The 17394-nt window shown below is 49.2% G+C and overlaps 1 protein-coding gene and 2 long non-coding RNA genes across 3 annotated transcripts in view; 1 reads left to right on the top strand and 2 right to left on the bottom strand.

Annotated features, from left to right (window-relative positions):
- Positions 1-440: 440 nt before the first annotated feature.
- 4933427E11Rik (RIKEN cDNA 4933427E11 gene) lies at positions 441-1654 on the bottom strand. The gene has a single exon (NR_033197.1). It is a non-coding gene; the product is annotated as an RIKEN cDNA 4933427E11 gene (long non-coding RNA).
- Positions 1493-8403, top strand: Jrk (jerky). Its single transcript, NM_008415.6, has 2 exons — positions 1493-1568; positions 2951-8403. The coding sequence occupies exon 2, from the start codon at positions 3381-3383 to the stop codon at positions 5052-5054; it is 1674 nt and encodes a 557-aa protein (NP_032441.4). The 5' UTR covers positions 1493-1568; positions 2951-3380; the 3' UTR covers positions 5055-8403.
- Gm32994 overlaps positions 6304-17394 on the bottom strand; it is a 31499-nt gene continuing 20408 nt past the window's right edge. Inside the window, exons 4-5 of the long non-coding RNA XR_003951652.1 lie at positions 14309-14364; positions 6304-7388 (exon numbers count right to left, since the gene is read on the bottom strand). This is a non-coding gene — a long non-coding RNA (predicted gene, 32994). The remainder of the gene's footprint in view (positions 7389-14308; positions 14365-17394) is intronic.

The following is a 17394-nucleotide window of genomic DNA, read 5'->3' as shown; positions in this document are numbered from 1 at the left end:
TCAGTTTCCTCCCATGTCCCATACATTTTAGCACTGGCCTGCACTTAAGTCACTACCCACAGTCATGTGCTACAAGACAGTGGCTGTCCCAGGGCAGGGTTTTGGCTCACAGTGCAGCAGCAGTAGCTGACAATAATGTATGGTCAGAACAATAGGAACAAGGAACAGGCAACAGATAGCCTGTCCAGAGTTCAGGGGGGTGGAGGGAAGGAGGGAATCCAAAAAAATAGATTCTGGGGGCAAGGCCAATCAGATGTGGTGGAATGGGTGTGGGGCATGAGGAAGAGTTCAGGGTGAGTGGGATGGTGGAACTGCCAGGAAAAACCATGGGTAGCACCAGGCCAATCACAAGGCTCCCATCTTCATTTCAGAAACACTGTGTTCAAGGTGCATGTTATGTCCAGGTCCTGGGAAGAGACAGAAGTTTCGACATCAGAGAGGAGATTCTGGAAGGAGACATGGATTTGGGAGCCACCCAGCCTTCCTTGGTATTATTAAAAATCTTGTACTGGAGATCCCTGGGGAATTTGAATGGAGAGAGCAAGAGATTTAACAAGAGAGGGTGGGGAAGAACAGGCAGACGGGTCCTGGGTACTCAGGCAAGGGTGTGAATTAAGGAGGAACAAGTTTCCACAATCTGTGTTTCTATGGAGCTGTGACTAATCACCCCCGTGTGGAGGTCCCAAAACAACACAATTATGTTTTCTCCCACTTCTGAGGACCCAGGGTACTGAGATCAGGGTGCCAACAGGTCTGTAGTCCGAAGTTTCCCCGCCTTTTGGAGCTCCTGTAAACCACTTGCACTTCTTGAATGGTAGTCTTCCTCCATCTTCAAAGCACAAGGCTCAGGCTCTGTTGTCAGTTCATAGCCTTCCTTTGGAGTGTCTTCTCTCACTCGATCCTTTAACAACGAACCGTTGTGCTTACAGACAATCAGAATAAACTTTATACTTCGACGACTTTCTTTTGGTTATGCCTGCCAAGTTCCTTTCAGCTCTTGAACTCGCAGGTTCAGGGATCTAGAGACTGGGCACCCACACAACTGATCGAATTCAGGTATGTTCAACATACAAAATGGTTCATTTCATCTCAATGCCTCTCAAAGCCTCTACGCTATATACTACGATTCAAATCTCATCATCAGCATCGTCTAAATTGGACACGTTTTGAATCCTAGCTAAAAGAAGGGTCCACAAGGATGGAAAGGGGGTCCTGGCAACCGGCGGGCCTTGGGTACCTCCCACCGCAAGGTGGCGTTGGACCCAGCCTTCCGTCCGTGCTCTCCGGGCCATGGCTCCCAGGATCGGACGCTCCGCTCGAAGATTCCGTTCCTCAGGAAACGCGAAGCGCCCTGTGGCTTTTGTTGTTCTACCGGAGGCTGAGCCGCTGGGCCCGGACCGCTTCCTTGCTTGGTCGCCCCTTAGCGACCTAGACACCACCGAGACAGAAGTCTCCCGGTGGTCTAGAGCGTCCCCCGGAAGTGGGTCGGGGAAGGCCGAGAAGAGCGGGCCGGTGGAGAGCTGCGTGGCTGGCGTTTCCGGCCGGTAGCGGCGGCACGGGGTCCGCAGGTGAGTGGGGCTGGGCCGTGCGGGGCTGGGCCGCCGCCTCCGCCGACTGACTTGGAGGCTCATCCCAGAGCCGGACGATCATCGTTGTTTCTGCGCTCGGGAATCGAGTCGCATTCGGGACTCGAGCATCCCTTCTCAGGTCCCCTCGGCTCCCAGGCGCTTCACCAGTCCGCAGACCGGGCAAGCTCGGTTATTCCTGGCTCTCCCCGGACCCCTTCATTCGTTTCTTGCCTGTGTTTTGAGTTTTTTGTTTTTTGTTTTTTTTCCCCCGTGTGTCGTCTGGGCTGCAGCTAGGTTGCAGGCTGTTTCTTCCATCCATTCCCCAGACGTCTCAGGACCTGCGGGAAGAAATTTGCCTCTCCTCTTAGGAGCTTCTCCCACTTTATACTCCCGCTCCAGAAAAGGTCCTTTAAGCTTCTGTTCAAGTGGTCCTTGGTTATCAGTGTTCCCTTGGAACAGTTCTTCCCAAGGTAGAAGCCTCCTGGATCTCTGCAGTCACGTTTAAGAGGTTCTAAGAGTGGTACCAAATTCAAATTTCCTCTTTCCCCTTTCCCCCTACATTAGCACTTACTGGGTAGCCCAGGCTGGCACTGTACTCAAAGCCATTCTGCCTCAGTCTCTCAAGTGCTGAGATGGTAGGCTTGGACCACTACATGGAGCTTGGCAAAAATTTCATTTCTGAAGTGGGTGTCTTCAGTCACTAAACCACTCTCAACACATCTGCAGGGCAGGCACTAAGCCATCATAAGTTGAGCCTCCCGGTAGCCTAAGTTGCTGAGGAATTCCTCGGCTGCCTGGGTTAAACATTACCCCTGAGAGTAGACTCTGGCCTTGATTTCCCTCTGCTCCACAGTGAAGTGCCCACAACAAATACTGTGTGCCAGTGGTATGCACACTATCCTCGATCTAACTAGCAGAGGAGAGCCTTGGGGACCAGCACTGAGTTCTGCAGACCAGGAGACTGACTTAAGGGAATAGAGTTACACAGCTGGCCGGTGGCAAGCTGTATTCCCTGCCTATCTTTGGAACTTCATTTGAATAAATGACTCGTGTGTCTTATGTTGTGGTCTGGGGTGCACTTTTATACTGCTTGTGGAAGTAACTCTGTGGCCTTCTGACTTATCGAATGCTCGATTGGGAGGAGCATTCCAGATAAGATTTACAGGGAGAGAGAAGGCGTTAGTTATGCATTGTGACTCTTAGCCTTTTCTGAACATTTCTAAAGGTTGCTGGTGCTGCTTACTGTGTCGTCTGAAAGGAAGGGCTGGTTAACACACACACACATACACACACACAGGCCAAATGGCACTGATGTTTAAAATCTAAGCATATCTTGAGTGCTTGCTCTTAGTAACATTTTTCTTTCTCCTCTGCTTTTCTAGTTCCTGGAGTGTATGGGTTAAGCAACGTTGTGAATCCTCACAAGGAGTATCTCCAGCTTAGGGCCATCAAATCTTCATTAGCCTGAAACCTGGACACAGTTGAAGGGGAAAGCTGCCACATTGTGACATCTGTGTGGAGGCCGTAGGCTCCAGGTGCACCCCAGCAGTCCAGGGTAGCTCTCCTGTCTCCTCCCCTGAAGAGAACAGCACTACCAGGATCTGAGGCCTAAGTATGCTAGAGTCCTGATACTGAAGGCAAACTAAGGCAAGAGACTGCTGTAGACAGGGTAGAGTCAAGAATGAACTTGACTTAAGCCTGGGATCAGTTCCTGGGGCAGGTAGAGAAGAGAGGGAGAAACCGTGGCCCCAAGAGCCAGAGAGAAACATAACCAAGTAAGGACAGGGGCAGCCTGGCTCCGGCTGCTTCCTCATGGCCTCCAAGCAGGCTGCAGCCAAGGGCAAGGGGGAGAAGCGGAAGCGAGTGGTGCTAACCCTGAAGGAAAAGATTGACATCTGCACCCGGCTGGAGCGTGGGGAGAGTAGGAAGGCTCTGATGCAGGAGTATAATGTGGGCATGTCTACTCTGTATGACATCAAAGCCCACAAGGCCCAGCTCCTCAGGTTCTTCGCCAGCTCAGACTCTCGGCAGGCGCTGGAACAGCGACGTACCCTGCACACCCCAAAGCTGGAGCACCTGGACCGGGTGCTCTATGAGTGGTTCCTGGTAAAGCGCGCTGAGGGCATCCCTGTGTCGGGCCCTATGCTCATCGAAAAGGCCAAGGACTTCTACAAGCAGATGCGGCTGACAGAGCCCTGTGTGTTCTCTGGAGGGTGGCTTTGGCGCTTCAAGGCCAGGCATGGCATTAAAAAGCTGGATGCCTCCAGCGAGAAGCAGGCGGCTGACCACCAAGCTGCTGAGCAGTTCTGTGGCTTTTTCAGGAGCCTTGCAGCGGAGCACGGGCTGTCTCCAGAGCAGGTGTACAGCGCTGATGAGACTGGTCTTGTCTGGCGGTGCTTGCCAAATTCTGCCCCAGATGATGGGACTGTGCCCCACTTCAAACAGGGCAAGGACAGGCTGACTGTCTTGATGTGCGCTAATGCCACAGGCTCCCACAGAATCAAGCCTTTGGCCATTGGGAAGGGTGGCGGCCCCAGAGCCTTCAGAGGCATCCAGCACCTGCCTATTGCTTACAAGGCCCAGGGTAATGCCTGGGTAGACAAGGAGATTTTCTCAGACTGGTTCCATCATATTTTTGTCCCCTCGGTGAGAGAGCACTTTAGAACCATAGGCTTACCAGAAGACAGCAAGGCAATTCTCTTGCTGGACCATTCCCGGGCCCACTCACAGGAGTCTGAGCTAGTGTCAGAGAACGTCTTCACCATCTTCCTGCCCTCCAGCGTGACCTCCTTACTGCAGCCCACAGAACAAGGCATTCGCAGAGCCTTCATGAGGCTCTTTATTAACCCTCCCGTGGCCTTCCAGGGCTTCCCCACCCGCCACAACATAAATGACGCCATAGTCAACGTGGCCCGTGCCTGGAATGCTGTGCCTAGCCAGGTCTTCCAGCGGGCCTGGAGGAAACTGTGGCCCACTGTCACGTTCACTGAAGGCTCCTCCTCTGAGGAGGAAGCAGAGTGCTGTGCCATCAAGCCTCACAAGACGTTCGCACACATCCTTGGGCTTGTAAAAGAAGGGCCAACCTGTTCTGGCAGCAGGCTTCAGGACAGCAGGGTTGAAGAGCGGGTTGTGGCAGGGAGGGACATAGATGAGGCCCCTGCCATTGTGGCACCATCCCAGGCCACTAGGTGTACAAAAAAGTCAGAGAAAGATACCGGTGAGACTGAGGAGGCAGCCTGGGAGCAGGCAGCCACATCCTTTGAGGCACTTGTGCGCTTTGCAGAGCGGCAGCCGTGTTTCAGCGTGCAAGAGATGGGGCAGCTGCAGGCACTGCACACGGTGTTCAGGAGACAGCAGCAGCTGAGGCAGCCCCGTGTGGCTCTCAGGGCTGTGATCAAACTTGAGGCCCTTCAGGAGCACCCTGGGGTGTGTGTGGCCACAACCCACCCTACCTTGCCTTGCTCTTCCACTGCAGGTGACAACTAAAGTACCTTGTTTGCACCCACTGGCCCTCTGCAGCTCTGCTCTATGGCATGTGCAGCTGTGGGGCAGAGACTGCCTGCTAGGGAGGAGAGCATACTGAGATGAGCGAGAGAGCAAGCACAGGCTTGGGCCCCAGGAGCATGGCTCTTGTCAGGGTTGCTCCTTGTTTACAGAGGGCTCTCTATGTTCTGGCTAGTGGTTTAACTGTATCTTCTAGCACAGATAATCTATCATTTGAATGGCAAGAGACCTGGTACCCTCTATCTCGCTACTCTGGAGCCTCCCCTAGCTGCAGCTTGGTTCAGTGGGCCAGTTCTGTGTCTGGTGTTGGAAAACTGAGCCACATTATCAGGTTGAAGTGCCTTGAGGGGTGTACCTCCAGCCCTTGGGAGGCTTGCTCTCCTCAACTGGTGGACCCCACGCCCATTCCTAAGGGCACTGGCTTCAGCGTTTGGCCTCAGTGTTCACATCCCCCACTGCTAGTTGCTGAGGTATCATGCCAACCTCTTGGTCTGCACCCACCTCATCCATCAACAAACAAATTCAACAGCAAGCTCTGTAGTGTCCCTGTCAGCAGCAGGTCCTACCCCTGGGGTCCAGGTCTCACAGAGCCACTGTGCTAATCTCAGCATTGTTCAGAGGCCAACATGTTCTCAGAAGTCCGTGTTCCCCAGAACTTCAAAGTAACAGCCTTTATGTGAACGGTTTGCAAAGTCACAGAACAGAACAGCACTTGGTGCCTTGGAGCTCAACATGGGGTAGGGGGGTTAGCACTACTCCAGTGGGATATGTGTCTGCCCTGGTTGGTTCTATGGAGACCAGCTGTCGGAGGACATGACTTTTCCTGACATTGTAGCATTGTAGCCGATGAGTAGCACTGTGGCTGCTGTGCCCGTGACTCCCAGTGCCCTTTGTCTGCAGAGGTTACCTTACTGTTCTTTCACCGTGGCTTTGTTCTTGACCTTCATTCCCTCCTGGATTCCTGTGGCTGTGCTACCACAGTCTTCATTCCAGTGGTGGACAGCTGCTACACCAAGAGACTTTTGCCGAACCTCTGAGAGCCAGAGGGGTTTGGGCAATGTTGCTTTGTGTTTCTGTATCTGTCCAAACACTAAGGATGGCCATTGCAGACAGCTCTAGTTGTGGCTGAGTGTCGTCTTGCTTTACCTGCATGTGTGAATATTATACCTAGGTTGTTTTCAGAAGTCTTTGTCATGATTCTTCAGTCCCTGTTGACCAGGGTTATGCTTCTTTCACACCACTTTTTCTGTGTGTCTGGGTGACATTTGCATGCTCATGTGCTATCTGGTTTCTGGCTCATACGGGGCTGTTGTGTAACTCTTGTGGCTATTTAAGCTGCTGCAGGTCAGAGGTCAGAAGCCACACGTGCCTGAGCATCAGTGGGCATGTGGAGTGGGGGCATGGGGCGGGACTGGGGGCGCTCCTGGGCCTATAAGGTTTGTACCCATCAGACCACATTCTAGGACCAATGCTAGCTGACCTTCAGGACCTGTTCCTGGTATTGCCACCTACTATATATGTGATGCCCCCAGAGCACGTTCCAAAACAACAGCCTCCTTTGTCTTCATCCCTCTGTCCCAGGGGAGAGTTCCCTTTGTCCAGTGGTCACTGAGGCCCTCAGAAAGCTCTAAGCTCTCCAGGGCAGAATGTTCTCTGGTTCCCCCTATATACTGTCTGCTTCCCCATCATGCCTCTCAGACACCTGTGTAGCCCAGCCTAGCCTAGAACTGGCAGTCCTGCTTCAGCCTCCTGTGTATCAGCATTAGAGACATACACTGCCATGCTTGGTTCATTTCTGCTTCCTACCACGAGCTAAGCTATTGTTCCACTGATAGACAGGTTTTGGGCACTGGAATGTCACACTGCCCTGGCTGCTCCTTTCCCACCGCAGAGCCTTTTCTCTCTGTTTATGTGTCAAGAGACCTTTCACATCACCTCTCACTTCCTGGGAGGAGGTTAATTTGTCAGCTCTGATAGCAAGTAGAGTGAGATTGCTCCTTCATTACCTCTAGGTGTGCACAAGGAGCTCATATCCACAGTGCCGTCCAGTGAGAGGCAGATGCTATTTCCGGGTTGTGGTTTCCTCTGCCAGGGCATGGTTACCTGAGCCCTACCTGGCCCTTTGCTGGTGTCCAAGGAAGATCATCCTGCTGGCATCTGGTCAGAGAAGGTTGTCCCCTGCTTATGAGGGCCTGGCTAGGACCATTCTCCCTCACCGGCACTTGCTGCTTGGTGGAAGAGCAGAAGTATCCTGTCACAGCCCTGTGTTGTCTCCATAGAAGTACATCCACAGCAAGACAAGCCACAGCCTTTGTCCTGTGGGTGGAGGGTGGGCAAATTGGTGGGTTAACTGGGAGAGTGGGTAGAAGAGGGGGCTGCTGCTCTACCCAGTTACCCAAGTAGAAATCAACTCAGGCTCCCCATGACACTGGACCTGGGTACCACAAGAAACCGGGTGAGGCCTGGGAGAGGAACCTCGATGGGGCTGTGATGGCTGCTGTCACTTTCAGTAAGACTGGGTCTGAGATGATCTAGAAAAGAACCCAGAGGGAAGGTCCAAGTCTGGGAACTGGAGCTGTGATCATCCTCTTGTGAGCCTGGACTTGGTGAGAGGACACCTTGAGCTTAGTGAGGTGGAAGCTGTGACGTGTGGGAGATGATGGGGCTGTGGAGTGGACTGCCATTGGTCCTGGCTCCAGCTCTTTTACATGATGGTCCTTTGCCTGCTTGTTCTTGCCTTCCATCAGCCCCACCGCCGGAGCATTCCTTGCATCACTAACTAGTGTCATGCTGTCCTTGATCATGGATGGGACAGTAAGTTTTTAAGTAAGGAGTTCAGGGTTCCCTGTTGAGTGCTAGGGCAAGCTGCAGACTGGCTAAATATAAGGAATTAATCAGAGATGCCTTTGTGGTTCCAAAGATTGTAACCCCCAGCTCGCAGAGAGGCTTAGGTTTCAGGGGAGGGAGGTAAATAAGGGTGTGGTGCCCCCTAGGAGGAGCATCCTCAGGCCAGAAAGCCATGGAAGCTCTTGTTTGATGTGGATAAGGGTCCTGAGGCCCCTTAGGGATGCTGAACCCTCTGGCTGGGGTTGATAGAGCTCCCTCTGTAGGGCTCCATGCCCAGGCTCTGTCCCTCCATCGGTGAGATCATAGTCTCAGCCTTCAGTGCCATCCTGCCTCTGCACCCCAGTGCCAGAGCCAGCCCATGGAGGAGCTTGCCCAGCTGAAAAGAGCTGCCTCTGAGAGATGGAGAACTTTGTCCACAACTCACAGAGGGCAGGAGGTAGAAAAGACAAAAGTGTTTGGCGGCTAAATACATGAATGAAAATGTTACTGTGGAACTCAATAGAAGCATCACCCTCTAGAAGTGTGTCCCCTACTGGCATCTCTAGTGGTAGTAAATTCACTGTGTGCTCCTCAGCCATTACAACCCTCATTCCTATGTTCCTTGTCATCTGTGAGTCAGGCCAGGCTGCTGCCCAGAATGTGGAATTGACTCTACCCTATAACTGGGGACAGGCATGTGCCCTACAGTCTGGGCTTCCTGGGAAGCAGGCCACAGTTAAGCTTAGGGATTCTGGGCTGTGGCCTCCTGAAGAAGGATTCTGGGAAGGTTGGAGGAACATCAGACCAGCCCCTATGGCTACCTCAAATGGGCAGAGAAGCAATGTGGAGCGGAAGGACAGACACTAGGGGGCCCTCTCGCTGCATGCCACCTCTGCAGACGTGCCGCCAGAAAGTTGGCACCCTGTGCTGAGAGGGGAAGAGACCTGTGGTACCAGAGGGAACCCTTGCTCACTTCTGTGAACCTCCCATCCACAAGATCCTGCACACAGATGTACTGCTAAGAGACTCTTAGAACAGACCCATCTGTAGCCCCTGACTTTCCAACAGGAACACCCCACATCCTCTCACAGTCCTGTAAGACTAGGCAGGCAGGTTTGTGCTTGCTGAAGGCTACACAAACTCCCATGGCTTCCATCTCTGTTTTAGTAGCAACTATACAAGCAAACCTGAGCATGCTGAGACTCCTTGAAGGCTGAAAATTCTGCAGCCAGCCACCTACCTGTCCCCCTTCCTAGGAAATCCTACCCTGGTGGGTATTTAGTATTTGTGGCTGAAGGGACCCACAGCTCTTCAGTGCCCATTTTCTACAGTTTTCTACAGGCCCTGCTTTGGCTGCCTGGTCCCTATATACTGTATCAGCTCTGTGTCAGGCTCCACACTGTAGCTTGGCCACTGTGCCATCCATCCACAAGGTCACACTCTGCTAAGCAGTTTCTCTTGTGGTGGGAAAGCCAGGCCCTCAGCTGCTGTCCTGGTCAAGGGCTTCTGAGCCTTTCTTACTAATTGGATTTTATGTGCTGACATTAAGTGGCACTGTGGGCTGACATGCTTAACTTCTTACTTGATAAATGGAATCAGAATGTCATTGTGAGACTTTAAAAGCTTTATGAAAGGCTAGTTCTGCCCATTACCATGCTCAGCATCTAATCCTGTGTTAACCTCTGAAGACCTCCAGTGTCCTCTCTGACCTCCTCTCTCAGTGACCTGACAACAACCATATTTTCCAGACCTCGTCTGAGGCTTTCTCACCCCATTCCCTATAAGGCTGAATGGGGCTGGCACTGATGTTGCTGCAGTAAGGTTGTGGGTCATTTCCATCTTGAATCCTGAAGGACCTGACAGGAAGCTGTGGAGGGTCACTGACTATGAGGCATCTCAGAAAGACATGCTTCCCAGGGCATAAAGAGGAGTGGAGGCTGATGGGGCTTGGCAGGTGGGAAGCTGCTGTTTAATGAAGCCAGAAGTTCTGTTTTGGAAATGTGTAATGATGACCAAACAACTGTAAATACAGTGATGGCTGGAATGGTGCCTCATGGTATATGTGGCCTAACCAGCTAGACCCAAGGAGGAAGTGTTCACTCTGGAGTCTGGAAATGGGACAGGAAGCTTCAGGGAACAGGCTGGGGCCACTAGGAGCCCCAGAATATCAGGAAGCCTGCAGGGGTCAAAGAGGAGCCAGAGTCACCCATGGGAGTGAGAAATCACACAAAGTAGAAAGGGAGGGAAGAAATTCCTGTCTGCACTTGTGTTTCTCACTTCCCAGTTCCCAATAACTGTGCTCTTTGGCACAGCTTATGAGAAGCCAGCAAAGCAGGCTGGGAAAGGAACATGAAGAAATAAAGTCAAGGGGAGAGAACACTGAAAAAAAATGTCACATCATAATCAAAGGCTGGTTGTGCATGTGGCTGCCAATGGCTCCAGCATCAGAGGTGCCTGGCTTTGTTTCTTTCCTTGAATTTGTGGAGTATCCAGTTAAGGGCCTGGAGATACCACTGTACATACAGAAGAAATCCACTATGGCCCAGGGACCAAGTCAGAAGGCAACATGAGGAGAGAGGCCTCAACCCTTGTGTGTTTGCCATGGGCCCAGGGGAAGGCAGGCATCAATTGAAAAGTACAAGCCAGATGTTCACAGACATGGTGTCAGCCATCCACTAGCCTAGCTATCTACCCATCCTTCACATATTCTTCCCCTTGACCTACTACACACGCTTCTATCTGCCTACGGATATTTCTGTCCATCCAGCTATGAAACACATGTATGCATCCAATCATCTATCTGCTTATCTTTCACCACCCAAGCATCGTCCATCCACCACCCACCCATCGATCATCTGCCATCCACTGTCACCTATAGCTAGCCATCCATGTATCATACAAACATTTTCCATTCATAAATCCATCTGTCCTGCTTATCCATTATTCACTGATCCCTCTACCTATGCATCCACCCATCCATCCACCCACCTATCCACCTATCCACCTAGTCCTCAACCATCCACAATTTATTTATTCATCCATTTATCCATGTCTGCTTATTCATCATCTATGCATCAATCTATCATCTATCTAACATCCATGTATTATCCACCCATCTACCTCTCTGCTCATCCATCGTCTCTTCATCTGTCTTCAGCTACTCTTTCATCTTCCACCCATTCACCACCTATCCATCTATGCACCTGACACTATCACCCTCACTGAACAGCCTGCTATCATTGTTATATATCTGCCAAACCCCTTTCAGAGCCTACTGGATTAGAAAATTCTTCCTCCTGTGAACAGGTGAAACCAATTCCTTATCTGCACTTCAAAGAGGGGTTCATAATGCTTTCGTTGCCTGTCACCTCCTGAGTCCATAATCTCACCAGCCTTCCTACCTTACAGATGGCGAACAGACGCTACAGATGGAGCCTGAAGGCTTGAGCAGCCAGTTGAGACCAGCCTGAGCTGTTATATTTGCTACCTTCTTCTGTTTGGATGACTATTCTGGGCACAGGCTGTGCTGGGCTTACTGCATACTATAAACAAGAGTTTTCTTGCCTCACTTGCAGATGGGGAGCCTGAGGTCTGGAGTAGCTGGGTCCCCCATGCCACTTCACCTAGCTCCCACTGTAGAGGTAGACAACCTCTAGGCCTCCCAAATCATTTTGCAGTCTGCCCATTGCCCCTTGAAAGTCACTAGGCCAGTGTCTGAAGAGATGGAGCCACACCCAGCCCATGGGATGGAGATAGGCAGTGGGCCTCCAGGGGGGTCTGAGGCCTTTTAGTGAAGGCATGACTAGGTCTTGGCCATCTATTCATCTAGGCCTGAGTCTTTATTCCTCCTGTGAAGTAGCTCATCTTCCTAGACCACTCTTCAGAAGCTTTCAGAATTGACCTCCTGCCTGGCATCCCCTCACACAGAGGTGTTGCCCAGGGCAGGCATCAGTGGCTCCTCTGAGGAGGTTCCTGCCATCCAACCTCCCCAGTGTCACCACATGGTGGAAGAGTCACCATGGGTCTCTACCTCTAGCTCTGCCTGCTCTCACTGGGCTGACTCTCCTGTCACTTGTCTGCTGAGCACAAGGCCGGGACTGCAAGTCTCCCCTCTTGGAGACTTGGTGATTTTCATATGCTTTGATTCCTTCCATTTTCTTCCATTTATTGATAACTTCTGTGTGTCATGTCCCAGCATGGACACTGGAGCCCCCTCAAACATTCTGTGATGTGAGGAATGTATGTACTTTAGGGGTTGATGGTCACGAGACCTTTGCCCTGTTGACTTCAAGGTCCAGGTTTCTGTCCTATTAGGTTTAAGCAAGGTGAGAATGTCTCCTGCGGTGGTTTGAATATGCTTGGCCCAAAGTGTGGCACTACTAGGAGGTGTGGCCTTGTTGGAAGAAGTGTGTCACTGGGGGAGTGGGCTTTGAGACCTTCCTCCTAGCTTCCTGGAAGTCAGCCTTCTTTTCCTAGCTGCCTCCGGAACAAGAGCTACAACTCTCAGCTCCTCCAGTGCCATGCCTACCTGGACACTGCCATGCTTCCCAACATGATAATGGACTGAACCTCTGAATCTCTAAGCCAGTCTCAAGTAAATGTCATTTATGAGAGTTGCCGTGGTCATGGTGTCTCTTCACAGCAATGAAACCCTAAGACATCTCCCTCTGGGTAGATGATTGAGTAGGGTGAACCAAGCCTCTAGGGATCTCTGTTATTACCCATGAACTAAGATCAATAGCAAGCTTGGCTTGGACTGTCCCCCTCTACCCTCTGCCCGAGGGCAGGTCTGTTCATCACACAGAGGCTGGACTGTGCCTAGAATGGGACCAGCTCTGTTAGAGGGAACCACAGTGGGTACCAGACCTCAGGCCACCAACCATAGTCCTCTTGGTCTTACTAGAAGTGCAGATCAGATTTCTCTCACTTTGGAGAAATAGAGACCAGGTCAGTGGAAAGCAGAGGCTCTACACCCCAGAGATGCAGACCAGGAAGACTTTCCCATAGTACTTTTGCTCTGTTTGAACTCTGGGCCCACACAGGAAGAAGAACAGATTACTTGGGGATAGACAGGATTTGACCCAATGGAAGAGGCTGCTGAATGTCCCCAAAGAGCAGGCCCCAGGGAAGAAAACCCACAATGAGCAGAAAGCTCACAAAAGAAGCATCACCATTACCACCACCACCACCACCATCACTGCATTCCTTCAGGGTTTGAAACAACTCCCAGCACCCTATGGGCCATAGATAGGGGAGATAAAGTTACTTCTTACCCACTACCTCTCAGCTTTCTGTATGTCCACCCTCAGCCACTCACCTGCTGCCCTGGAGAAAGCTGTGTCTAGACTTCAGCCAGCCCCTTCTCTCTCTCTCTCTCTCTCTCTCTCTCTCTCTCTCTCTCTCTCTCTCTCTCTCTCTCTCTCTCTCTCTCTCCCTCTCTACCTCTCCCTCTCTCTCTCCCTCCCCCCCTCTCTCTCTCCCTCTCCCCCCCCTCTCTCTCTGTCTTTTTTCTTTTTTTCCTTTTCTTTTCTTTTCTTTTCTTTTTTTTTTTTTTTTGTTTGTTTTTCGAGACAGGGTTTCTCTGTGTAGCCCCAGCTGTCCTGGAACTCACTCTGTAGACCAGGCTGGCCTCGAACTCAGAAATCTGCCTGCCTCTGCCTCCCAAGTTCTGGAATTAAAGGCGTGCACCACACCTGGCTGGCCCCCTTTCTTGTCCTGACCCACTAGCCTATTGTGGAGATTACAATCCAGTCCTAAATTGTCAGCCAGTGGCTTAAATGCTGTGGGTACTCATGGGAAGGAGGCAGGGGAGAGACCCGGTTTCCCTTTCCTGGGAACCTTGACTTCCTTTACATACAGCCTAGTTTTTTTGAGTTTTCATTGATAGATAAGGCATTGGTTAATTTTGATTCATATTTTGACTGGAATGATCACCTAGGCTGTAATCAAAATGCTGCTATATCACCAAATAATGCAAAACGGTGGGTTATTCCGATGTGACGACATACCTGTAAGGTGCAGACTGGGAAAGCTGATTCAGGGGTTTCACGATGTCTGGGTTAGCCTAGGATACATAGCATGTCCAAAAAAATGGCATTGGGAATCTCTTGTGGTCTTGGGGTTATCATTATCGACAAGATCAAAATCATTTAAATTGAATTGTGCTACATGGGATAAAAATGCTCACAATCTCCCTAACAGCCAGGGACTAACAAAGCATCTAGTGCCAGACAAGAGAAACCTCCCCCAGAATTAATGGTCAGCAGTGTCAAAGACATCACCCAAAGGACACAAACAATTTGTCGTTGTCCTTGGTTCTCTCCTGTAACCTGACCGTAAGACTCCGTTGCTCAAGAGTCCACAATCTGCAGACATAGGGTCTGGAGGAATCAAGCTGGAACTAGCCTTACCTGGGAGCCTCTTTCCCAAGGACTACTTCTTGTAGGATCGGAAGGTGCTGTGCAAGCTTCAAAGAGAGACATTTAATCAATATACAAAGTCCATATACGTTGAATAAATGTAACAAGTTGTTAAGTCTGTGTTCCACAATCACAACCGGCTCAGCAAGCTAACCCCAGGGATTCAACAGTGACATTTTTATCTTGTTTTAACCAACAGATGTCTAACTAGATTTAAGGCCATTAAATGGGAGGGCATTCATGCCTTGAAGTGTAAACCTAAAACAACTATATGTGGTCAGAGAGGTCGTATACCCAGGCTAGTACTTCATACTATCATTTTCCTAAATCAACAATGTAACTGTATTCTAAATATGTATCATTATACCCGCAGGTAAGTGTAGTTCTTACCTCTCATCAAAGCAGCTTGTCTTTGCCTTAGCCAGAGACTATTACAGAGATCCGCCAGTGGTCAAAATGCAGAGAATCAATGACCATGGTTTGCCTGGATCCAATCAGTACATCTACAGTACAATCCCTCCACTACAGCTCATTAAACATTGTGGATGATGGGCCAGAGGAGCAGGATGACTGTTGCAAGTGCGCCAGTGTCACCTTAGATATTTGAAATCCCAGTAGCCTTATTCCCTGAATAAGACCTGAAAGACGACAACATCAGTTGATCTGCCAACCCTGATGGCTGAACTTCACAAGATCCTGGAGGACTAGCTGCAGGCCACCAATGATTGATGAAAGAATCAGTTTTATCCAGGAATGAACTTCCTGATGGGTTATCCAGTTCAGTTTGTCACCCATAAATACATGCACGTATGAACAGTATCAAGTGGAGCTTACAGTTTGTACATATATACAGTTGTGTGTAAGTGTGCATGCATAAGACAATAATAGTTAAATAAAATGTCCTGAGTCTGAGAGGGAATGGTGTGTATGGGAGGTGTTTGAGGAGTGACTGAGGGATAGAAATGATCTCAATGCAGTACCTTTGTATGAAATTATCAGACAAACAAGCATTTAAAAAAATACATATTGGACTTTCTGAAGACGAAGACAGGTTTCACCAAATAGGCAATAATCTATTTCAAGGTATGCAATCAAAGTTTCTTCAATGTCTCCCTCATTTTGAGCCCATTTCATTTGTGACCTATTTGGAGCAAGGGTCTGACATCATTATCATAGGTCTTTCCTCAACACAGAATCAACCGATGCTTCCTCTGTGGCTTTGGGGATCTTCCATGTCACTAGGAAGCTCTGAGCATTGTGTTTCTTAAACAACTTTTTCAGGCGCTAATTTCTTTGAGATGCAGGAGGACTGGCATTGAGAAAGAAACTCATCTCATCTATGCAAGGAAGAATTGCAAACCTGTGCTCCTTTGTTTGAGGCACTTGAGATAGACCCTCAAGAAACTTTCACTGATGTAAACAATAACATGTCCCCCAAATACCATGGTAAAAGATGTGACAGGAACAAAGGTTCATGGGACAAAACTGTTTCACTTGAGTTTCAGAGTGGACTGGAGGTCTTGTAACAACTGTAGGCCGGGGGAAGTATTGCAATGCTAAGAAACAGGATGCGCAGTGGGTTGAGAAGGACACAAAATGGTGTGAGTTCTGAACTTTTCCATGTCGCAGGCACGCAACCTTCTGAACAGCATTTAAATCACCGTATTTCCTTTTTAATGTGCAGAGAAGAATGGTGGTAAATTTACTTATACAGCACACAGCTCAGTACTGAACAAATGCACACTAGTGTCAATAATTGTAACTTGTATGGATTTTGAAGCCAACAATATTATTTTATAAAATCACTTAGTTTTGCTTTAATTGTACAAATGGATAGTCATTACTTGGCAGGGAGGCAATGGAATGTTCTTGGTGTAAATTGTTTCATACATCTAATAAATGATGTCATATGCACACTAATTTCCCATTAAAAAGGACATTAAATTAGGAATATATATGTTTACATAAACGCACACACATAACATGTGCACTTGTTCTCGCAAGATACTAAAGACTATTAACAAATAAACATTTCTACACAAACAGCCAAGGAATTTGAATGGTAAAATATATTAAATTAATATATTTAATTGTTTAAACCATTTAACCATTTCTCTGTCATCTTAGAACAGGACTAATACATGGGGTTAAATGGGATTCTGAAGTCATCATTGAAGTATTAAAGCAAGGCACTGGTCACATCTTAAAGGATGCGTTTGGATCACTGCACTATGCTCAGGCAGGAAAATCACATAAGAATGGTAATTATCACAGAATTTAGGTACAGAATAATTACAACAGTTGTACTTTATACCAGGTGAGAGTTTATTGTTTAAATATTTTTGGAATAAGTGTTTGACTCAGCTTTTTTGCCAAGGAGCAAGCAAAGGGAAAGATACATGAGAAGTAGCAATGCACAGCATAGATATTTTAGGGCTGATTCATAGTGAGTCAGGGAATCAGTGCCAAGGACCTGAACATATTGGGAAGTGTTCCACCATTGAGTTGCCCACTAGCTTCTCTTTATGAAGCTTTAAGATCTTTGTCCTTGGGAGATCCAGCAGGCTACATTTCATTCCAAGAAGAGCCCCATGCGTGGTTAGAGTTGGTGTCATGCTATCATTTTTATTATTATGGTTTTTGAATCTCAAAATGTACAGCTCCCCAGAAAATCCTATTGCTTTCCCCTTAGAAACATTACATCCATTCTATTCCTTGTGTGTCCAGAAGAGTAAAAGGTTCTCTAAGTCCAAAGAAGCCAAATGTCTGGTGGATGTGGCAGACCTGAGGAAAGCCTTGCCATCGTTTGTTCATGGTGACTTGGTACCATAAAGCCCGTCCTTCAGCCCAGTGGGGAGTACCCATCAGGGCCTATTGTGTTTATCACAATAGCCATGAGCCTTGAAAGCTGGCAGTCCACATGCCCATGAGTTTGTAAACTCAAGATTGCTTCCATTATAACACTACCGTGCTCTGGCAGCCCAGACTCTTAAGACTGGCCCACAGCCGTTGCTAGGCATCGGAATCTCATCGCCTATTTAAAGCATTTCAGTATCCTAGAAGACCATCACAGAGAG

This window comes from Mus musculus, chromosome 15 (assembly GCF_000001635.26).
Source record: "Mus musculus strain C57BL/6J chromosome 15, GRCm38.p6 C57BL/6J".
Classification (NCBI taxonomy): domain Eukaryota; kingdom Metazoa; phylum Chordata; class Mammalia; order Rodentia; family Muridae; genus Mus; species Mus musculus.
This window is presented reverse-complemented; position numbering and strand designations above follow the sequence as displayed.

What these genes read in the sequence shown, in the direction of transcription:
- Jrk (NM_008415.6), top strand. Translation starts at nt 3,381, where the DNA reads ATGGCCTCCAAGCAGGCTGCAGCCAAGGGCAAGGGGGAGAAGCGGAAG.